We start from the raw sequence: 15,947 nt of genomic DNA, 5'->3' as shown, positions 1-15,947 counted from the left end.
TGTCTGCAAGTGGATGCATCAGAATTGGAGCGGAAATACTCAGAAATGCAGTATTAAGCTTAAATTATTTTATACATGTCTTCCATTATGAGAAAAATGCTTCAAGAACATGTTAAAAACCCATTTTTATTGGAGTGGGTCTTGAAGATTTCTTCAATAAAAATCTTTTTCAGGACTCTCTGTGAACTCAGACTCTCATCAGAGGTTCACTCTGTGCATTTTTGAAGGATTACTGAGTGTAACCTGAGCACAAGCGCTCTGATTGCCAGTAGGTGGGTGAGGCTGCGAGTGACTGACACTTGGTTATTTCAGATTAATTTTAGGCTCTGTGCAATCACACACGTCTGTGTGTGTATGTGTGTGAGGGAGACTCACACCAATTAGACCACAAACCTCGGCCACCTCTACATCCTCTCCAGATGAGGCACCACATATCTCAATTAAAACCTGAGAAACCTGAGAGTACAAACACACAGCAGGATTCAGGTTGGCGGGGCTGATGGACAGAGAGACGATGTCAGTCTGCAACTCGATCTCATGTGTTAGATTCTGGCAGAAGGAGACAGCTGCAGTCTCACGCGCTCACAACGAACCTGGGATGAGGAAGAATGTGGTTTGATGGGAAACAAAGACGAAAGCTCAAGATAAGACTTGAAATCGTTTAGTCAGCGCACAACAACACAATGAGTTGTTGTTTCACAGTAAACTAATCTGTGAGACATCAGGCTGGCTGTCTGTGCGCAGGAGAGTTACTGAGTTTAGGATTGTTAGCAGACTAATCCTCCAGGAAACCACAAGAGACGCTGGGAAGCAGATATCCACATTCGGTTTCCCAGTTCGGAATGTTTAATTCCACGTTTCCGTTTTTGTCATCTCAAAATTCATTACATATCACCACGCGATAAACACAAGCCCTGTTTACGGTCATTTGTTCAAGCGTGGAGTTTGACTCTGGCTTTGAAATCTTTCTTCGTCTGTCTTTTCTCTTTGTTCCCAACTATGACCAGATGTCAGCTGCAGTGGTTGAGTTTGTAAATCACCACAAATCATTGCAGCCGTCACTTAAGAAAGCAGCAAACGGGTATCAATGAGCAGGCTTGTCCAAGCTGAGCTTCTGGTAACACTTTATAACTATCTATTAGAGCTAGTTAGCAAATTATTAAACTGTTAATTTTTCTTAAAACCTCTGTGGCCACCATACAGCATGTAAAATTACGCCTCCTGCCTCCCGATTATTCCAAATTTCTGCTGAATTTTTTGAAAAACTTTCATTTAGGTCACCACGCAGTGGCATTATGGGATATGTGACCAAAGTTACTGGGATGTTATTTAAAAGTTGCAACTATTTCTCCTTTACTCACTCATTTACAACTTTAAAATAACAGGTGTGCCAGGTGTTGTTCAAAGATATGCATCCCTTGCCAGAATTCATACACCCTGTCGCTGGCATCATTGATTTTTGGAGCCAAGCTGTCCAGCATTATAAGGATACTTTATTACAGACTCAAGGTCCATTTGCCACAAAGACGCAACAGATAAAATACTTAAAAAAACACCTAATATATATATATATATATATATACCATAAAAATGTAAAAATAAAATAAATAAAATAAACACTCATGGTAATACAAGTATAAGAGCCAATAAAAACAATTACATTAAATTACCAAGTATTGTAAACTTAAAAAAACTAAAAAACAATCGCAGACTTAAAATGTAAAAAATTTAAAAGTTTAAATATATACATATATATATATATATTATATTACATAAATTATTATCACTTTATAACATTACAATATACAGTCAATGCGTAAAACTGGCATCACTTTCCTTTATTGAAGTAACAGTGTAGCCTCCCTCAGCCCCGCCCCCTTTAAAAAAAATATAAATCTGGACTGAGAATGGAGTCAGCTTCCAACTGTCCTGTTGTGTTACTCTTTTTACAGTTTGTAAGCTTTTAGGAATATTTCTAAATCCCTAATCTATTAGCTGTTCTTTCAGAAGTCACGTATTACTCTTTAGCTAACAGTTTAGTGATAACGTGTTATCTAGCTATAAAGTGTTCTTGAGTTTCTGAGTTTAAAACTCGACTTTAACGCGGACTTCCTTCCTTTCAGGTTCATATGAGGTTCCTTAGGTACACTTTCTTTGACGTCACACGTGGATCACTTTTGAGGCAACCTTCTTAAAATGTTCATTTTAAAGAAGTAAAAGGGCAGATGAAGAGACAAAGTAAATTTTAAAACAAGAAAGATTCCAGAGAGAAAAAAGTGGCCTCATATTTTCAGGAGGGTGCTGAGTTCTGCTGAGAATTAAAAGAAAAACTCCTTTTCAGTTTCACATTACTGGTGGTCCCATAAATCCTCCCACACCAACGCACAAGGGCCTCGAATAAACACGCACAAACACACACATGCAGACTATTTACTCACACAAACATTTGCCAAGCTACACACACAACAAAGGAGAAAAAAAACACTTCAAGGAATCTTCTAATTTGCTTCGCCAACCATGGCCAGCCTTTGCAGAAAGACACTACGTCACTTCCAAGCACACAGGGGACACTGCGCCCTGTCTAATGCTGTCACATCAAGAAAAAAAACTAAACAAAAAACTGTCAAAATATTATTTCAAATGAAAAGGTGGTCAAAGAAATACAAAACCGAAAGAGGAAGGAAAGAAGATGAAATTTTAATAGAAGATCCTGTGAGCTAGAAACTGAGAGGGAGGACTATAAGATGCAGGTGTGGTCTCATTATAGTGAAATGGAGCGGTCATAGAATAATTACAGCAAGACCACACAGGAGAGGGGTGGAGATGAAAGCAGAGAGCAGCAGGAAACGAGGAAGTCAAGCAAAACAGCCCAGAAACTCTCGACAGAGGAGCAGAAAACAAAACAGCAGCATGAAACACTCTTTGTTTTCCTCCACTAACATGCAGACTCAGTCACTGCATCGCTTTTTAGACCAAGACAATGGCACTCATACAAAAGAGCCACCCCACACATTTGGACCATCTCTCCCAAAAAGATTGTTCCAGCTATGAAAACATTTGTTTCCATGCTCTGTGCTTCTCTAAGGAGATGCTGAGGCCTGATTGTTGGCTTGAATTACAGGGCGGGGGCATCCTTGAAAGTTAACATCACGCACCTCAGAGCGTCTCCGGGTGCCATGTGTGTTATCTCCAAACAGTGAGTCAAGTTTGAACAAACCTACATGACATGACTCAAACAATCAGCATTCAGACCTGAATGGAACTGGATTTGAACAGAAACTGCCCTATTTACCACTTGGTTTTAGGAAGTACCGACCCGTAATCAATGGCAAATAAATGGCGTATACTTGAATGGCGCTTTTCTACCTTGCTTGAAAGCCCAAAGCAGACACATCCACACACTGGTGGTGGCTCCGATGCCGAACACTGGCGCCAACCTTCCACCAGAGGCAAGGTGGGATTTGGTGTCTAGCCCAGGGACACTTCAACCCATGGGCAGGGAAGGCGGGAATTGAACAGATTCCGATTGGGGGTCGACCACCCTACCGCTGCACCTATAACTTTAAACCTTAAGCAAAGCGTCTATGTCATTCCTGCAAAGTAATCAGATGCTACACTACGTAAGAGACACTACAGAGTTACTAATGTGTGGATATATGTAGCTTAAGGCTAAAGTCTTCCAACATTTATCTGTACATTTTGAATGTTTTCATGTGTCTGTCCCAAGTCCAGATAAATACAGTCAGGGAAGGCATCTGATGTAAAGTCAAACCAATCATAAGAATCACAAATAGAACCTTCATATCAATCTGGTTTTATCGTGGCCCAGGTTAACAATGACCACCACCAGTGCTGTTGACCTACAAGGTGGAAATTGGTCTATTGTTGGTGGAATGAGCGGTGGATAGCATGTTCATAGGAAAGGCAGACTGTCAGACCTAGGTTAAGAACTCTGACTGTAGAGCCTTTGACAGGGAAAACTAAAGAGTTGGCTAACATGACTTATAGAAGAAAGGTGGTTCTCCTGTGTGTCCAAGAGACCAGAAGAAAGAGAACACGGATTAGAAAAGATTGGAAGCAGCTTCAAGCTACTGTATCATGGCATGGAAGGAAAGCAAAATGGAGGAAGAGTGATCCTAAACCAGGAGTTTGTTCAGGATCTTCTAGAGGTTTCTGATAGAGTGATGAGTCTGAAGCTGGAAGTTGAAGGAGGAAGATGGACGAAGACTTCCAGAGTATCCCTAAAAAGGAGATAGTGGTGATGGGAGTAAACAGGCAATGAAGAAGTGATGGGTACGTTTTGGGTTCAGGACAGCAAAAGAGAAAGACAAGATGGTAGGCATTACCAAAGCATGACATTTCAGTGGTAAAGACATTTTTCTAGAAAAGACAGGAGCATAGTGTGATATAAGAGTGGAGAGAGGAGCCAGCAAGTTGATTACATTATGTATTCTGACAGAAATGTGTAACTGCTAAGTGTTGGTTGGGGAGAGCGTATCCAGATGGCATAAAATGGTGGGGAGGATGCTGACTTTGGTCATCATCTTCACCACCATTCTATGCTGTCTGGCAATACTCTCTCCAATGGAATAGAATGGTGGTGAGGATGAAGATTTTGGTTGTGAAGAAGATGACGAGGACATGAACTAAGCAGAGGATGAAATGGTTGAAGTTGCAAAAAGAAGAGTATTTGTGGCTTTTAAGGAGATCAGGAGGTTCTTCTAGAAGACTAGACAGCTACAGCAAAAGTGATCAAAGAGACTGTGAGGAAGGTACTTTCTCTGTCATCTGGAATAAAGAAAGTAGATAAAGAGACAATGTGGTGGAAAGAAGACCAGTGAAGCCAAAAAGATGAGTTGCAACCTAAAAATACATTAAATCATTCAACAAGTGTCTTTAGGCCAGGGCTGCCCTATCTTGGTCTTTGAGATCTACCATCCTGCCTGTTCTACAGTTGAATCTGAACAACTTCTGATGATTAGTTGACTCAGGCGCCTCCTCATTTAATTGACTGAACACACCTCATTTAGGTAATCAGCACCAAAACGTGTAGAGAAATCTAGAAAGCAGGCAGGATGATAGATTTTGAGGACAAGGGTTGGACAACCCTGCTATTGGCAAACTATTGGCTATTGGCAAAGAGCTAGTGTAATACAGTAAAGAAGTCTTCATGACCGAGTTCAGAATAGCTCTGTTAAAGGTGTGCCAAGCTGCTTCATTCATTTAAATAGGATCATTTTGAAACAAACAAACAATCGTGGGAGAGTTTGTTTATTGTTCAGCCTCCCGTCTGGACGAGCAGTGAACGGCTCCAGCATGTGGACTTCCATTCATCGTTTCTGCAGCCAGTGTGCATGCACATGTGAAGTGAATGAAAAGGGACAGTAAATGAAGGGGGGTGGGGGGGGTGGAGCAGCTGCTCGCCTGGATGACCTCAGCAGCAGCTGTTACCCCCCCACCCCCCCACCACCACCCTACTGCCCTCTATGTGTGCCAGCTTGTCTTTGAAGTTCAACTCAAGACTGATGAAGCTTTGAATCGCATACCAATTATGATTACTGGGGAGTATGGAAGTGCATTACCGATTGGCAACATGCCAGTTTACTGGAAAAAAGAAAGGAAACTTGAAAACTGTATTTAAAAAATTTCCCGAAGAGACAAATTCAAGTATACGTGTGAATATGATCTTTTGTTTTCTTCCATGAAGTTTTGGTATGAATAACACAACAATACAACTGATGCAGTTCTATTTATGAGGGAAAAAACACAAGTCATTACCATCAAGAACTTTCCACTGAACTTTATTGTAAAACCATGACATCATTCATTGTAATGCCCTGCTGCACTTTATTAAAGATTTCCACTTGAGTACCAAAATGTAATTTAACTAAAAGGTTGGCACCAAAGTTCAAATTGTAAAAAAAACAAATAAAATCTTCTGAATGCAGACGTTTTCTTGTATACGGAATGTATGATCAATACGATGTAAAAGTATTTGCTGGTGTTTCTGTGTCTTTGAAGTATTGGCGCTGATGCTTTATGTAGTCAGATTTTCTGGAACTCCATCCAGCCTTAATGTCTCTGCTGGCATCCCCTGCACTGTCTGAAACCTGAGACCCACACACAACAATCTGTGCTCCAAGCACATAAGTGGAGAAACACACAAGCTTGTGTGTGAATGTGGACTGACACGACGTCCTTCCTACAGGCATCTTGTTTACATGGGTAAGAGTTGAGGAAAGCAGCTATTTGGAGCCTGGATAGAAACAACACACCTGTGTTTGAACTGCAAGGTTGTGGACAGGGTCACAGACTACAGCCACCACATGACAAGATGAACTTTGAAAATCCCACATAAAGAGACTACATTACCGACGCAGACATGCTGACAAAAGGTACGACTTGTGGGAAACAAACATGGTGTGACAAAAAAGAACAGCACGCAACAAAGTCTCTTTAAAAGAGATGTTTGCGCTAAGCGCCACAAACAGAAACCATATTTCACAAAGACACAATGTGTTTCACAAACAAGGGCAGAGAAAAACTGCAGATCTTGTTAGACTAAAACTTTGTTCACAAAGAGACACACTAGCTAGGAAGAAGGGAAGTCTCAGGGAGTAGCAGATTCAGTATTTAAGAGCTTTGTGATTAAAAGGACAATAATTTGGCTCATTATGACCTAAAACACAATCTGAATCCAGAGAGACATAAGTCCAACTGAATCCATAAAAACAAATACAAAACAGGAAGTTCACCTCCTATATAGTCAGGTTTTGCAGGTGAAGCTTGTTAGAAATCCAAGTTCTAAATAGAATATGTAATCAAAGTTTTGAAGTTACCAGGCTGTCATGCAGCTTCTGTAAGAGACACTTAAACTAGATCTGCAGTGTGAACGCATTATCCATTTACAAGTCCTTCTTCTAGAAGGTTAGTTTTTCTTTGTTCAATTCCCTTATGACTACACTCACAGTTATGTATTTGAATGTGAGACAAGCCAATAAAGATTAAAATACATACATGTATAATCATTTAGTAAAATTGTAGTTGTGATCAAGTAAGTAAAGTCCAATATTTCAGTAGATTCAGATATATTCTTGGGAAACTGCACCAAAAAAATCATTATTATCTATTTTTTTTTTATAAATGGAGGTTATGATGGTGTTTTAAAAGCTCAAATCACTAATATGTAACACTTTAAAGTAGTAAAGTATTGTTATGCAACATTTTCAATAGCAAGGGATCAATAGTCAACTATTTATAGTGCTAAAGCAGCAGTATGTAGTGTAAGTGGTGGTATGTAACACTTTACGGTAGTAAAGCGGTGATGTGTAACACTTTACGGTAGTAAAGCGGTCATATGTAACACTTTACGGTAGTAAAGCGGTCATAGGTAACACTTTACGGTAGTAAAGCGGTCATATGTAACACTTTACGGTAGTAAAGCGGTCATATGTAACACTTTACGGTAGTAAAGTGGTGATATGTAACACTTGACGGTAGTAAAGCGGTGATGTGTAACACTTTACTGTAGTAAAGCAGTCATATGTAACACTTTACGGTAGTAAAGTGGTGATATGTAACAATTTACAGCAGTGAAGCAGAAATATGCAACACTTTACAGTAGTAAAGCAGTGAAATGTTACACTACGTATCAGTTGCACTTTACAGTAGTAAAGCAGTGAAATGTTACACTACGTATCTGTGACACTTTACGGTAGTAAAGCGGTGAAATGTTACACTTCACAGTAGTAAAGCAGAGAAATGTAACACTATGTATCTGTAATACTTTACAGTAGTAAATCAGTGATATGTAACACTGTACGCTAGTAAAGCGGTGACATCTAACACTTTACTGCAGTAAAGTAGTAATATGCAACACTTTACTGTAGTAAAGCAGTGAAATGTAACACTACGTATCTGTAACACGTTAGAGTAGTAAAGCAGTGATATATATAACACTTTATGTAGTAAAGCGATGATATGTAACACTTTACTGCAGTAAATCAGTAATATGTAACACTTATGGTAATAAAGAAGTGAAATGTAAAACTACACATCTGTAAAACTTTACACCAGTAAAGCAGGGATATGTAACACTACGTATCTGTGACTCTTTACAGTTGGAACACTTTATATTAGTAAAGCAAGGATATGTAGCACTTTACAGTGGTAAAGCTGGGATATTTAACATTTTATAGCAGTAAAGCAGTGATATGTAACACTACGTGTCTGTGACTCTTTTCAGTTGGAACACTTTATATTAGTTAAGCAAGGATATGTAGCACTGTACAGTGGTAAAGCTGGGATATTTAACATTTTATAGCAGTAAAGCAGTGATATGTAACACTTTACAGTAGTAAAGCACTGATATGCAATCATTTCCAGTAAACTGTTGATAAAGTGTTGCACCTCAGCGCAAACTGCTTTTCTCATCTTTCAGAAATTATTGGATATTTATTAAATGTACAAACAGTCGAGAAGTTACAGTTTTTCAAAGAGTGTTAGTGGGAGAGCTAAAACTACAATGTTAAAGGGTTAATTCTGATTAACAGGAAGTTAGCTTTGCTTTTACAACTATCAAATTACTGATTAACAACAACTCATCATCTAAAATGCACATTTAGATGATGTTCAAAAACATTCCTCTTTTTAACTTTATGTCTGGTGTCCACAAGAACCAATCATCAAAGTCTGCTAATTTTCAGACAGATCCTGTTTTAGCTTAAAATGTCAGTGTTATGATGCCATTCATTTAAGTCATATTGTCAGTGGTTGTAAATAAAATGTTCTTTCATCATTTCCGTGACTTCTCGGGCCATTATTTCAAGCTGCCATCAAATGTAGAAAGTATAATGAGGCCTTTGAGTTTTTGTCAAATGGTGGGTTTGTGGTTGTTCTGATGATTGGGAGCGTTTTGTGATTTGGAGTGGGGGCACTAATCTCAATGTGGTTTTATTTCGTCCTTAGATGGAAATTTGAAACCAATGGTCATTAGATTCGCAAAGATTCCCTAAAATAATGAACTCACCCCAGATTTGAGAACGTAATTTATACGTACAAAGAAGCCACATGAATGGATTCATTTGCTTACATCTGTTCATTGTTATTTTATTCCTGCACTTCGCAAAAAAAATGTAACACTCTGAACACCCGGAGCGTGTACCAAATATGGATTTCAAATGATTATTAGTAGGAAGCACTTACCTATCACGATCAGTGTGTAGTTCACGTTCACGCTGCCAAAGCCATTTGTGGCTTTGCAGATGTAGGTGCCTGCATCATCCGTCTCCACCTCTTTAATTCGCAGAGCCACCTGTAGCACCTTGAATCGAGTCCAGCCGCTGTGGATGTTACGGCCGTCTTTGGTCCACATGATGAGTGGAGGGGGGTCGCTTTCAACAGGGCAGGGCAGCTTCACAGTGCGACCAAGGCGGGCACTCTGACGGTGGTTTACCCTCTCCGACACCCGGGGGGGGCCTAAAACATTGAGGGGAAAAAAACAGTTATAAGAACATTTTATATCATATTAATATTATTTTATGCTACAAAATCCAACAGAAAACTGTAAACGTTTCCTTATATGGCTTTAAAAACACAGGAATTTCCATTTAATCTTGGTAAGTCCATGATGGCTTTATAGAAGCGTAGCTTTTGAGCCATCAGGTTTAACACCAACAGAACTGCCAACAGAGATAAAAATCAAGCGTGACCTTGACTGCTTAGTAGCAGTTCTACGGTGAAACGGCACCCTAGAAAAACAGAACGACTGGAAGGACTGCCTCAGTGAGCTGGAACAGTAGGGTGGAAATGATGGAGAGAAGAACGAAGGAAAAAAGGGTGGAGACAAGGGGAAAAGGTAGGAAAGGAGCTATAAGAAGAAAGCAAGAGGAAATGAAGGACATGAGGGAGGATGGAATTTAAGGGAGTGAGAGGAAAAGGGGAATGAAATATGGTGTAGTGGAAGAAGCTTAAAAGAAAGACAAACAGGAAGCCAGAGAGGTTCACACAGGAGGGCTGGAGGAGTTAGCAAGGTTCAATGGATGCCGTATATCTCCGTTTGACCTTTTATTACGGCTTTTAGGTTAAAACAATACTCCGCTAACCCTTCAGGAAAAGCATATAACAGCCCACCTTGCAGCAAACAATAACAAGAAGCAATTGAAGGGAAATCTGCCCTCAAATAACTCACTTCAGGTCACGTTCTGAAAGTTAAACATTCAATAAAAAGAGATAAAGACGAGCTCGACTTAACAATGAGCCTAATAGATGTTTATTAACTAAAGATAAGAGTGCCCTGTACACAACAAATATTTGACGTTTGTCCAATTAGCTCATAGTTCTTGTTAATAGTAAATTTTTAAAGTCATAAAACAGACTTTTTTGTAGAGTTTTTGCTATCTTTATTTATAGAAAGAATCCTAACTGTCGATTCTAAAGAACCAGATTTAGTGAGAATTTACAATATAAAATAGATTATGTTTTCTATTGGATCTGCAACACATTGTGCTTAAACAAACACTCATTTTTAAGTGTTTGCTAATCTGTTTTCACCTGCATGTAAACCTAAAGTAAGTCGTACTTGTAATCCCTGATAGCTACAACAGCTCGACAATGTTTGACCATTCTTACAGAGGTGCAGCTGTATGGTCAGACACTTATGGTGAAAGATGAGGCATGGCTTGCCTTTACTCTAATGAATCCTTCTGTTTGGTTGATTTCAGGACTCTGTGCCAGCCAGTTAAGTTCTTCCACTCACCTATCCTTGCGTTCTAGACATGTAACAGGAAGTGGTCAAACTGTTGGGATTTTTGAAATGTTCAAAATCTCTTGGTGTGCTGAAGTATTCACAGTCATTTTTATTGAAAAGAGGAACCTCTAATAAAAAAAAAAAACCCTGCTATGACCCTCCTTCATCAAAAAATGCAGTACGTCTGTCAACTGCCAAATCCAGACTTTTCTATTTAGATAGAGAAAAAAGATTAATCGCCCAAGAGCATCCCACTGCTTTACAGTCCCTTGGTGGCATGCCTTTACAAATGACACTTGGGATTGAATTGATCAATGTTTTAAATGCACCTGTCCAGCCGTGTTTACATTACACACACTCACTGATCTTGAGCTAATCTGAAGGTCACGTACAGTAAAGTTCAGAGGTCTGCACCTCAGCCTCCATTAACACTGTTCCATCAGTGTACGAGACATACCACTTTGAGTTTTTGTATTTCTCAAACCATTTTACTTTGTCTCAATCCCACTGACAGTTGAGCGTGAAATATTAAGTTCTGTGAACATTTCAGGACTAGACTTGCTGCAAAGGTGCTGTCTTTGAACATAGTGGAATTCACTGTACTTTTACGGACATTCTGTCATACATGTAGAAGCAGTCTGTTTCTACAGGTAGGATTTTGTACACTAGTTGCATTGGAAACACCTGCATTCAATCATTAGGACAGATGAATTAATGTTTTTGGCAGTAGAGTAGAGTAGTGCACCTCATGGTGAACCTAGCATGAACACTCTTTAGCCCGTACATTAAAGCATGGGTCAATAGATTACTAATAAAAAAAATAAAAATACAAAACACAGCAGTTCTGACTGAGCAGTCACTTAACAGATGAGATGTTTAGCTATTGAGCTTAGAAACGTCCAAGCTGTAGATGTTAGCTTTCATTAATAGTGGCAAAGGTGATAGTGTTGTGGAGATTTGCATCATGTATGGCGCTGCTAATGTTCGAGGTATGGTGCGCTCACAAAAATAAAAATTGTCCTTGTATAGTTTAATTGCAATTTCACCTTATAAAAGCTAAAAGTTTAATATCTTAGGTAAGCTTTATGCTAGCACAACAAAACCCATAAAAGCCATCGCAAGCTATACGGTTCCTGATCCATCCATCAATCCATCTTCTTGACCGCTTTGTCCCTTTTGGGGTCGCGGGGGTGCCTGAGCCTAACCCGGCTGCTGATGGGCGAAGCCGGGGTGCAACCTGGACAGGTCTCCAGTCTGTCACAGGGCCTCAATCACACCCATCCACTCTCACATTCAAACCTAGGGGCAATTTAGAGTCATCAATTAACCTATGAAGCATGTTTTTGGACGTTGGGAGGAAGCCGGAGTCCCCGGTGAAAACCCACACATGCACGGGGAGAACATGCAAACTCCACACAGAAAGGTCCCAAAAAAATTTATAAAAATTTATATAAAAATATATTATATTTAATATAAATATTTTTTATATTTATATTTATATATTTTTATTTATATTTTTTTATTTATATAAAAAAATGTTTCCAGTAGTGTTTAAATAAATGAGGTTTTAACTAAAATCCCACAACCTATATGTCTTTAAAAGCTAAAATATCCTCTGAGGGGGCGTGGCTTTTGGAGCTGAGTAGCCCCGCCAATATTGGTAATGTCCAGGTACCTGAACTACATAAAAGAATTGTCTTGAAAAAAAAACAACACAATTCATTCATTCATTCATTATTTCATTTTCCTGACCCCTTTGTCCCTTTCGGGGTTGCAGGGGTGCCGGAACCTAACCCGGCAGTTGATGGGCGAAGGCGGGGTTCACCCTGGACAGGTTGCCAGTCTGTCGCAGAAAACAACACAAGTTTTGCAAATTGCATTCTACAAAAGATTTAACAGTTGAGAAAAAAATAATATTAAAAATAACAAAGGAGTTGGAGGAAGTTTTATGGGTTCCAAAGTTAAAGCGGGCATCAAGAAAATGGCCAACTTGAGGGACATATAAGAAAGAAAAATGTTTTAAAATATTTATTCACATGACTTTTACATAAAATAGCTTCAATTCACAGTGTTACTCAGTGCTACCATGTAACTAACCTTTTAAAAGTACTTTTTAAAAGGCTTGATGTATTTTGTTTAATGTCTTTATCCATTTCCTTACTTTCTTGCTTTTACTACCCTGAACACATGTACCTGGTTTGACTGCAATTCTTGTTTCCACAGGCCTCTCCACCCCCAACCCCCTTCTTTTTTCATTTCTATTTTAACCAACATATTGAAACCCCATTTTGCTATACTTTTACTGCTCCCTTGCTACCATTTACTTCTTACCCTTGGCCACTCTCTTCCTCTTATTACCACCTCCTATGCTCTATTTTTCCTTGTCATCACTCTTTCCCCTCTTTTGTGCCCCTCTCCCATTTTACTTTTTATTCTCCTCTTTCGCCACTCTTCATCCTCCTCAGCCACAGGAGTATCTTTTCCTTCTCGCAGGAATGTTTTACTGGTCTCCTGCCTTTTTCAGATCTTCACAAATACAACTTCCTCAGCCTTTCCCATGGGGGGACCACAGGAGTCGGACTTCCATCCGACCCTCTCAACTTTTGACACTAGCCTCTCCTTTGATATGAACACATATGATTAAGATGCAGCCTTTTTCTACTCCTCTCCCTTCCCTCCTTTGTTTTATTGAAAGATCCAGGTCTTTGCTGAATGTATTGGCACTTGGGAAAGACAAAATCCTTCTGTACATGTGAGCAAAAACATGAAAGCAAAGTGAAGGAACTTTGTTAAATAAAACTGTCTCAACATCCCATTTTTAATTCTGGTGTTAAAAACGACTCATTGTCTCAACGTTTTCATGGTAATGTGCAGTACTTCATGCTGTGATGGATTCCTTTATGAGCTTTGACAATCTGTCATTCAGAATAGTTAACATAATTTTGCAAACAGCCAGATGAAAATTCTAAGTTCTCCTTTTTTCTAAAATAATTGTTGTTATCTTTAGATTAAGCCAAGTATTCATTTCCCATTCCAGCAGGAAAAAAGATTGTAGACTAATAAAAATGGACTGTTTAGAAAAGCTTTCAAGAAATTTCAGATAATATTGTGTAATAATGTGAAAAACTACTGTAATAATTAGATACAGTGGAGGTAGCATCATGATTTGGGGCTGTGTTTGGCTTCAGCCATTAACTTTGTTGTAAATGAAGTCCATTTTGTTTTTAAAAAGGCCCAAACTAAAGTCTTAAGTGTTACGAAGGATGGTTAATTTACTCAGTCCTACAATGACTTTACTAAAGAGACTTATTCTGCAACTGTCATCGACCCCATTGTTAGATACGTTGGGGTTTGGCGAAGTCGTCAATTTGTGTAAAAAAAAATGGCAACAAGAAAGTTTATTAACAGGCATCAAATTGGCAGAAATATACGAGACAATCAATTTGTGATACCATCTATGGCATTCTGAATGAAACCCAATTTGATTGGTGTTTACTCTCTCTACCTCAACAATATAAAGAAATAGTTCAACTGGGCGGGAAAATGTAAGATTAAGTCCATTCCGTGCACTTGCAAATGAATTGATATTATCCCTGATAATGCACAAATTGACATCCATCTATCCATCCATCCTCAGTATGCGCAAAATCCATTTCAGTGTCACGTGGGGTACACGCTTAACAAGTCACCAGTCTGTTGCAAGGTCACACACCCTCACATGCACACCAAGGGGTATGGAGAGAAAATAGCATCATTCCCATTTGTGCGTGCATGATTGTTGATGTGTGCTTAACTTTGGATTTGTGCGTGCGTAATTCTTGATTTGTAACTCCTACAATTGTTTGTGTACAAGTACAAAATGGTAAATGGTGTATATTTGTACAATTCTACCTTCCTTCGAAGGCCCAAAGCGCTTCACAGACACAGACCCATTCACACACACATTCACACACTTTCAAAAATTTTGAAATAAAAAAAAATACTACTTACACTTGAACAAATTAAAATTACAGTTTGAACAGTTTGAAAATGACTATACACACAAAAAATCCTTTACAAACAAATCTGATAAGAGACCCTTCACGTCTCCATGAAAGAAATGATTCATCCGTGGGTGATGCATTTAAATGCTAAAAGAATGCTTGGTTGTTGTAGTTCTCTTTGTATTTTTTTATTTTTTTTATTTCTAATTTTTATACTTGCGCACAAATGTATTGTATGAATTAAGAATTTTGCTTGCCACGCACAAATGGGAATGATACTATTTTCTCTCCATACCGGGGCAATTTAACACCTGTGAAGCATGTTTTTTTCAATTATTTTTGGTGTAAAATCAAAGTTTCAAACATGGAAGGAAAGTGCTCCTGCTGACCAGCTGGTAGGTGCCCTCGCCTTTTTGGCCCCGCCCCCTTTCCTCTGAGTGTCAGGCGTCTGGCCCAGGTGCAGCTCATCAGTAAATGTGCATTGAGGCGTGAGGCACGCACAGAGTCAGGAGGGTAGAGGCTATGAGAGTGAGGGCTGGTGTGAGTGTAAAGTAGTGAGGATTGATTGCTGAAAGGTATTTTGGAGGTTATTTATATTGAAGTGCTGGTGAGAGCTTGTTCTTGTGAGGAGTTGTGTGTTAAGCGGGTGATTAGTTGGTAAGTTTTGCCGTTGTGAATGGAGTTTGTGTTGTGGCAGCTTTGTTTGCTGGTCTAGAAAAAGTGTGAGGTGTTTGGTTATTTATTACTTGCTTACTTTTGCACCTTTTCTCTCCCCTGCAGTCCAATTTCAGTGACTGAGTTTGGCTGTTTTTGTTTAGGGCTGGACTTCTGTAGTCCAGTTTACTTTTATTCCGTTGATTAGTTGTTGGTAAGTTTTGCTGTTGTGAATAGGGCTGGGTATCACCAAGAATTTACAGTCGATTCAGTTTGATTAACCAGAGCAGGGATCGGTTTGATTCAATTTTTTTTTTTTGTTCTTTTAGTCCACTCAATTCATTTCGATTCAATTCAATTTTGAGTTGACACAGTTTACACATTTAGATACATTTGTTTAGAAATACATTAATAATCTATATGTGTTTTGAAGATTGTCATATTAATCTGATACACTTCAGATACTGTAAAATGTTTTAGTGAAATGACTGTTAATACCATGTTATATGGATTCTCAAATGGAGTAGCTACGATTATTCTGCCTCTCCTGAAGGGCGTTTCAG

The 15,947-nt window shown here is 38.9% G+C and overlaps 1 protein-coding gene across 2 annotated transcripts in view; it reads right to left on the bottom strand.

Moving 5' to 3' along the window:
• fgfrl1a (fibroblast growth factor receptor like 1a) overlaps positions 1-15,947 on the bottom strand; it is a 92,601-nt gene that overhangs the window by 45,115 nt on the left and 31,539 nt on the right. For both annotated transcript variants that reach the window (XM_024284102.2, XM_024284103.2), the window contains exon 3: positions 9,205-9,477. In XM_024284102.2, coding sequence (XP_024139870.1) covers positions 9,205-9,477 — 273 coding nt within the window. The remainder of the gene's footprint in view (positions 1-9,204; positions 9,478-15,947) is intronic.

Source organism: Oryzias melastigma, linkage group LG10, assembly GCF_002922805.2.
Source record: "Oryzias melastigma strain HK-1 linkage group LG10, ASM292280v2, whole genome shotgun sequence".
NCBI classification, from domain to species: Eukaryota; Metazoa; Chordata; class Actinopteri; order Beloniformes; family Adrianichthyidae; genus Oryzias; species Oryzias melastigma.
Note: the sequence above shows the minus strand (reverse complement) of the source record. Positions and strands in the feature narration are given on the sequence as shown.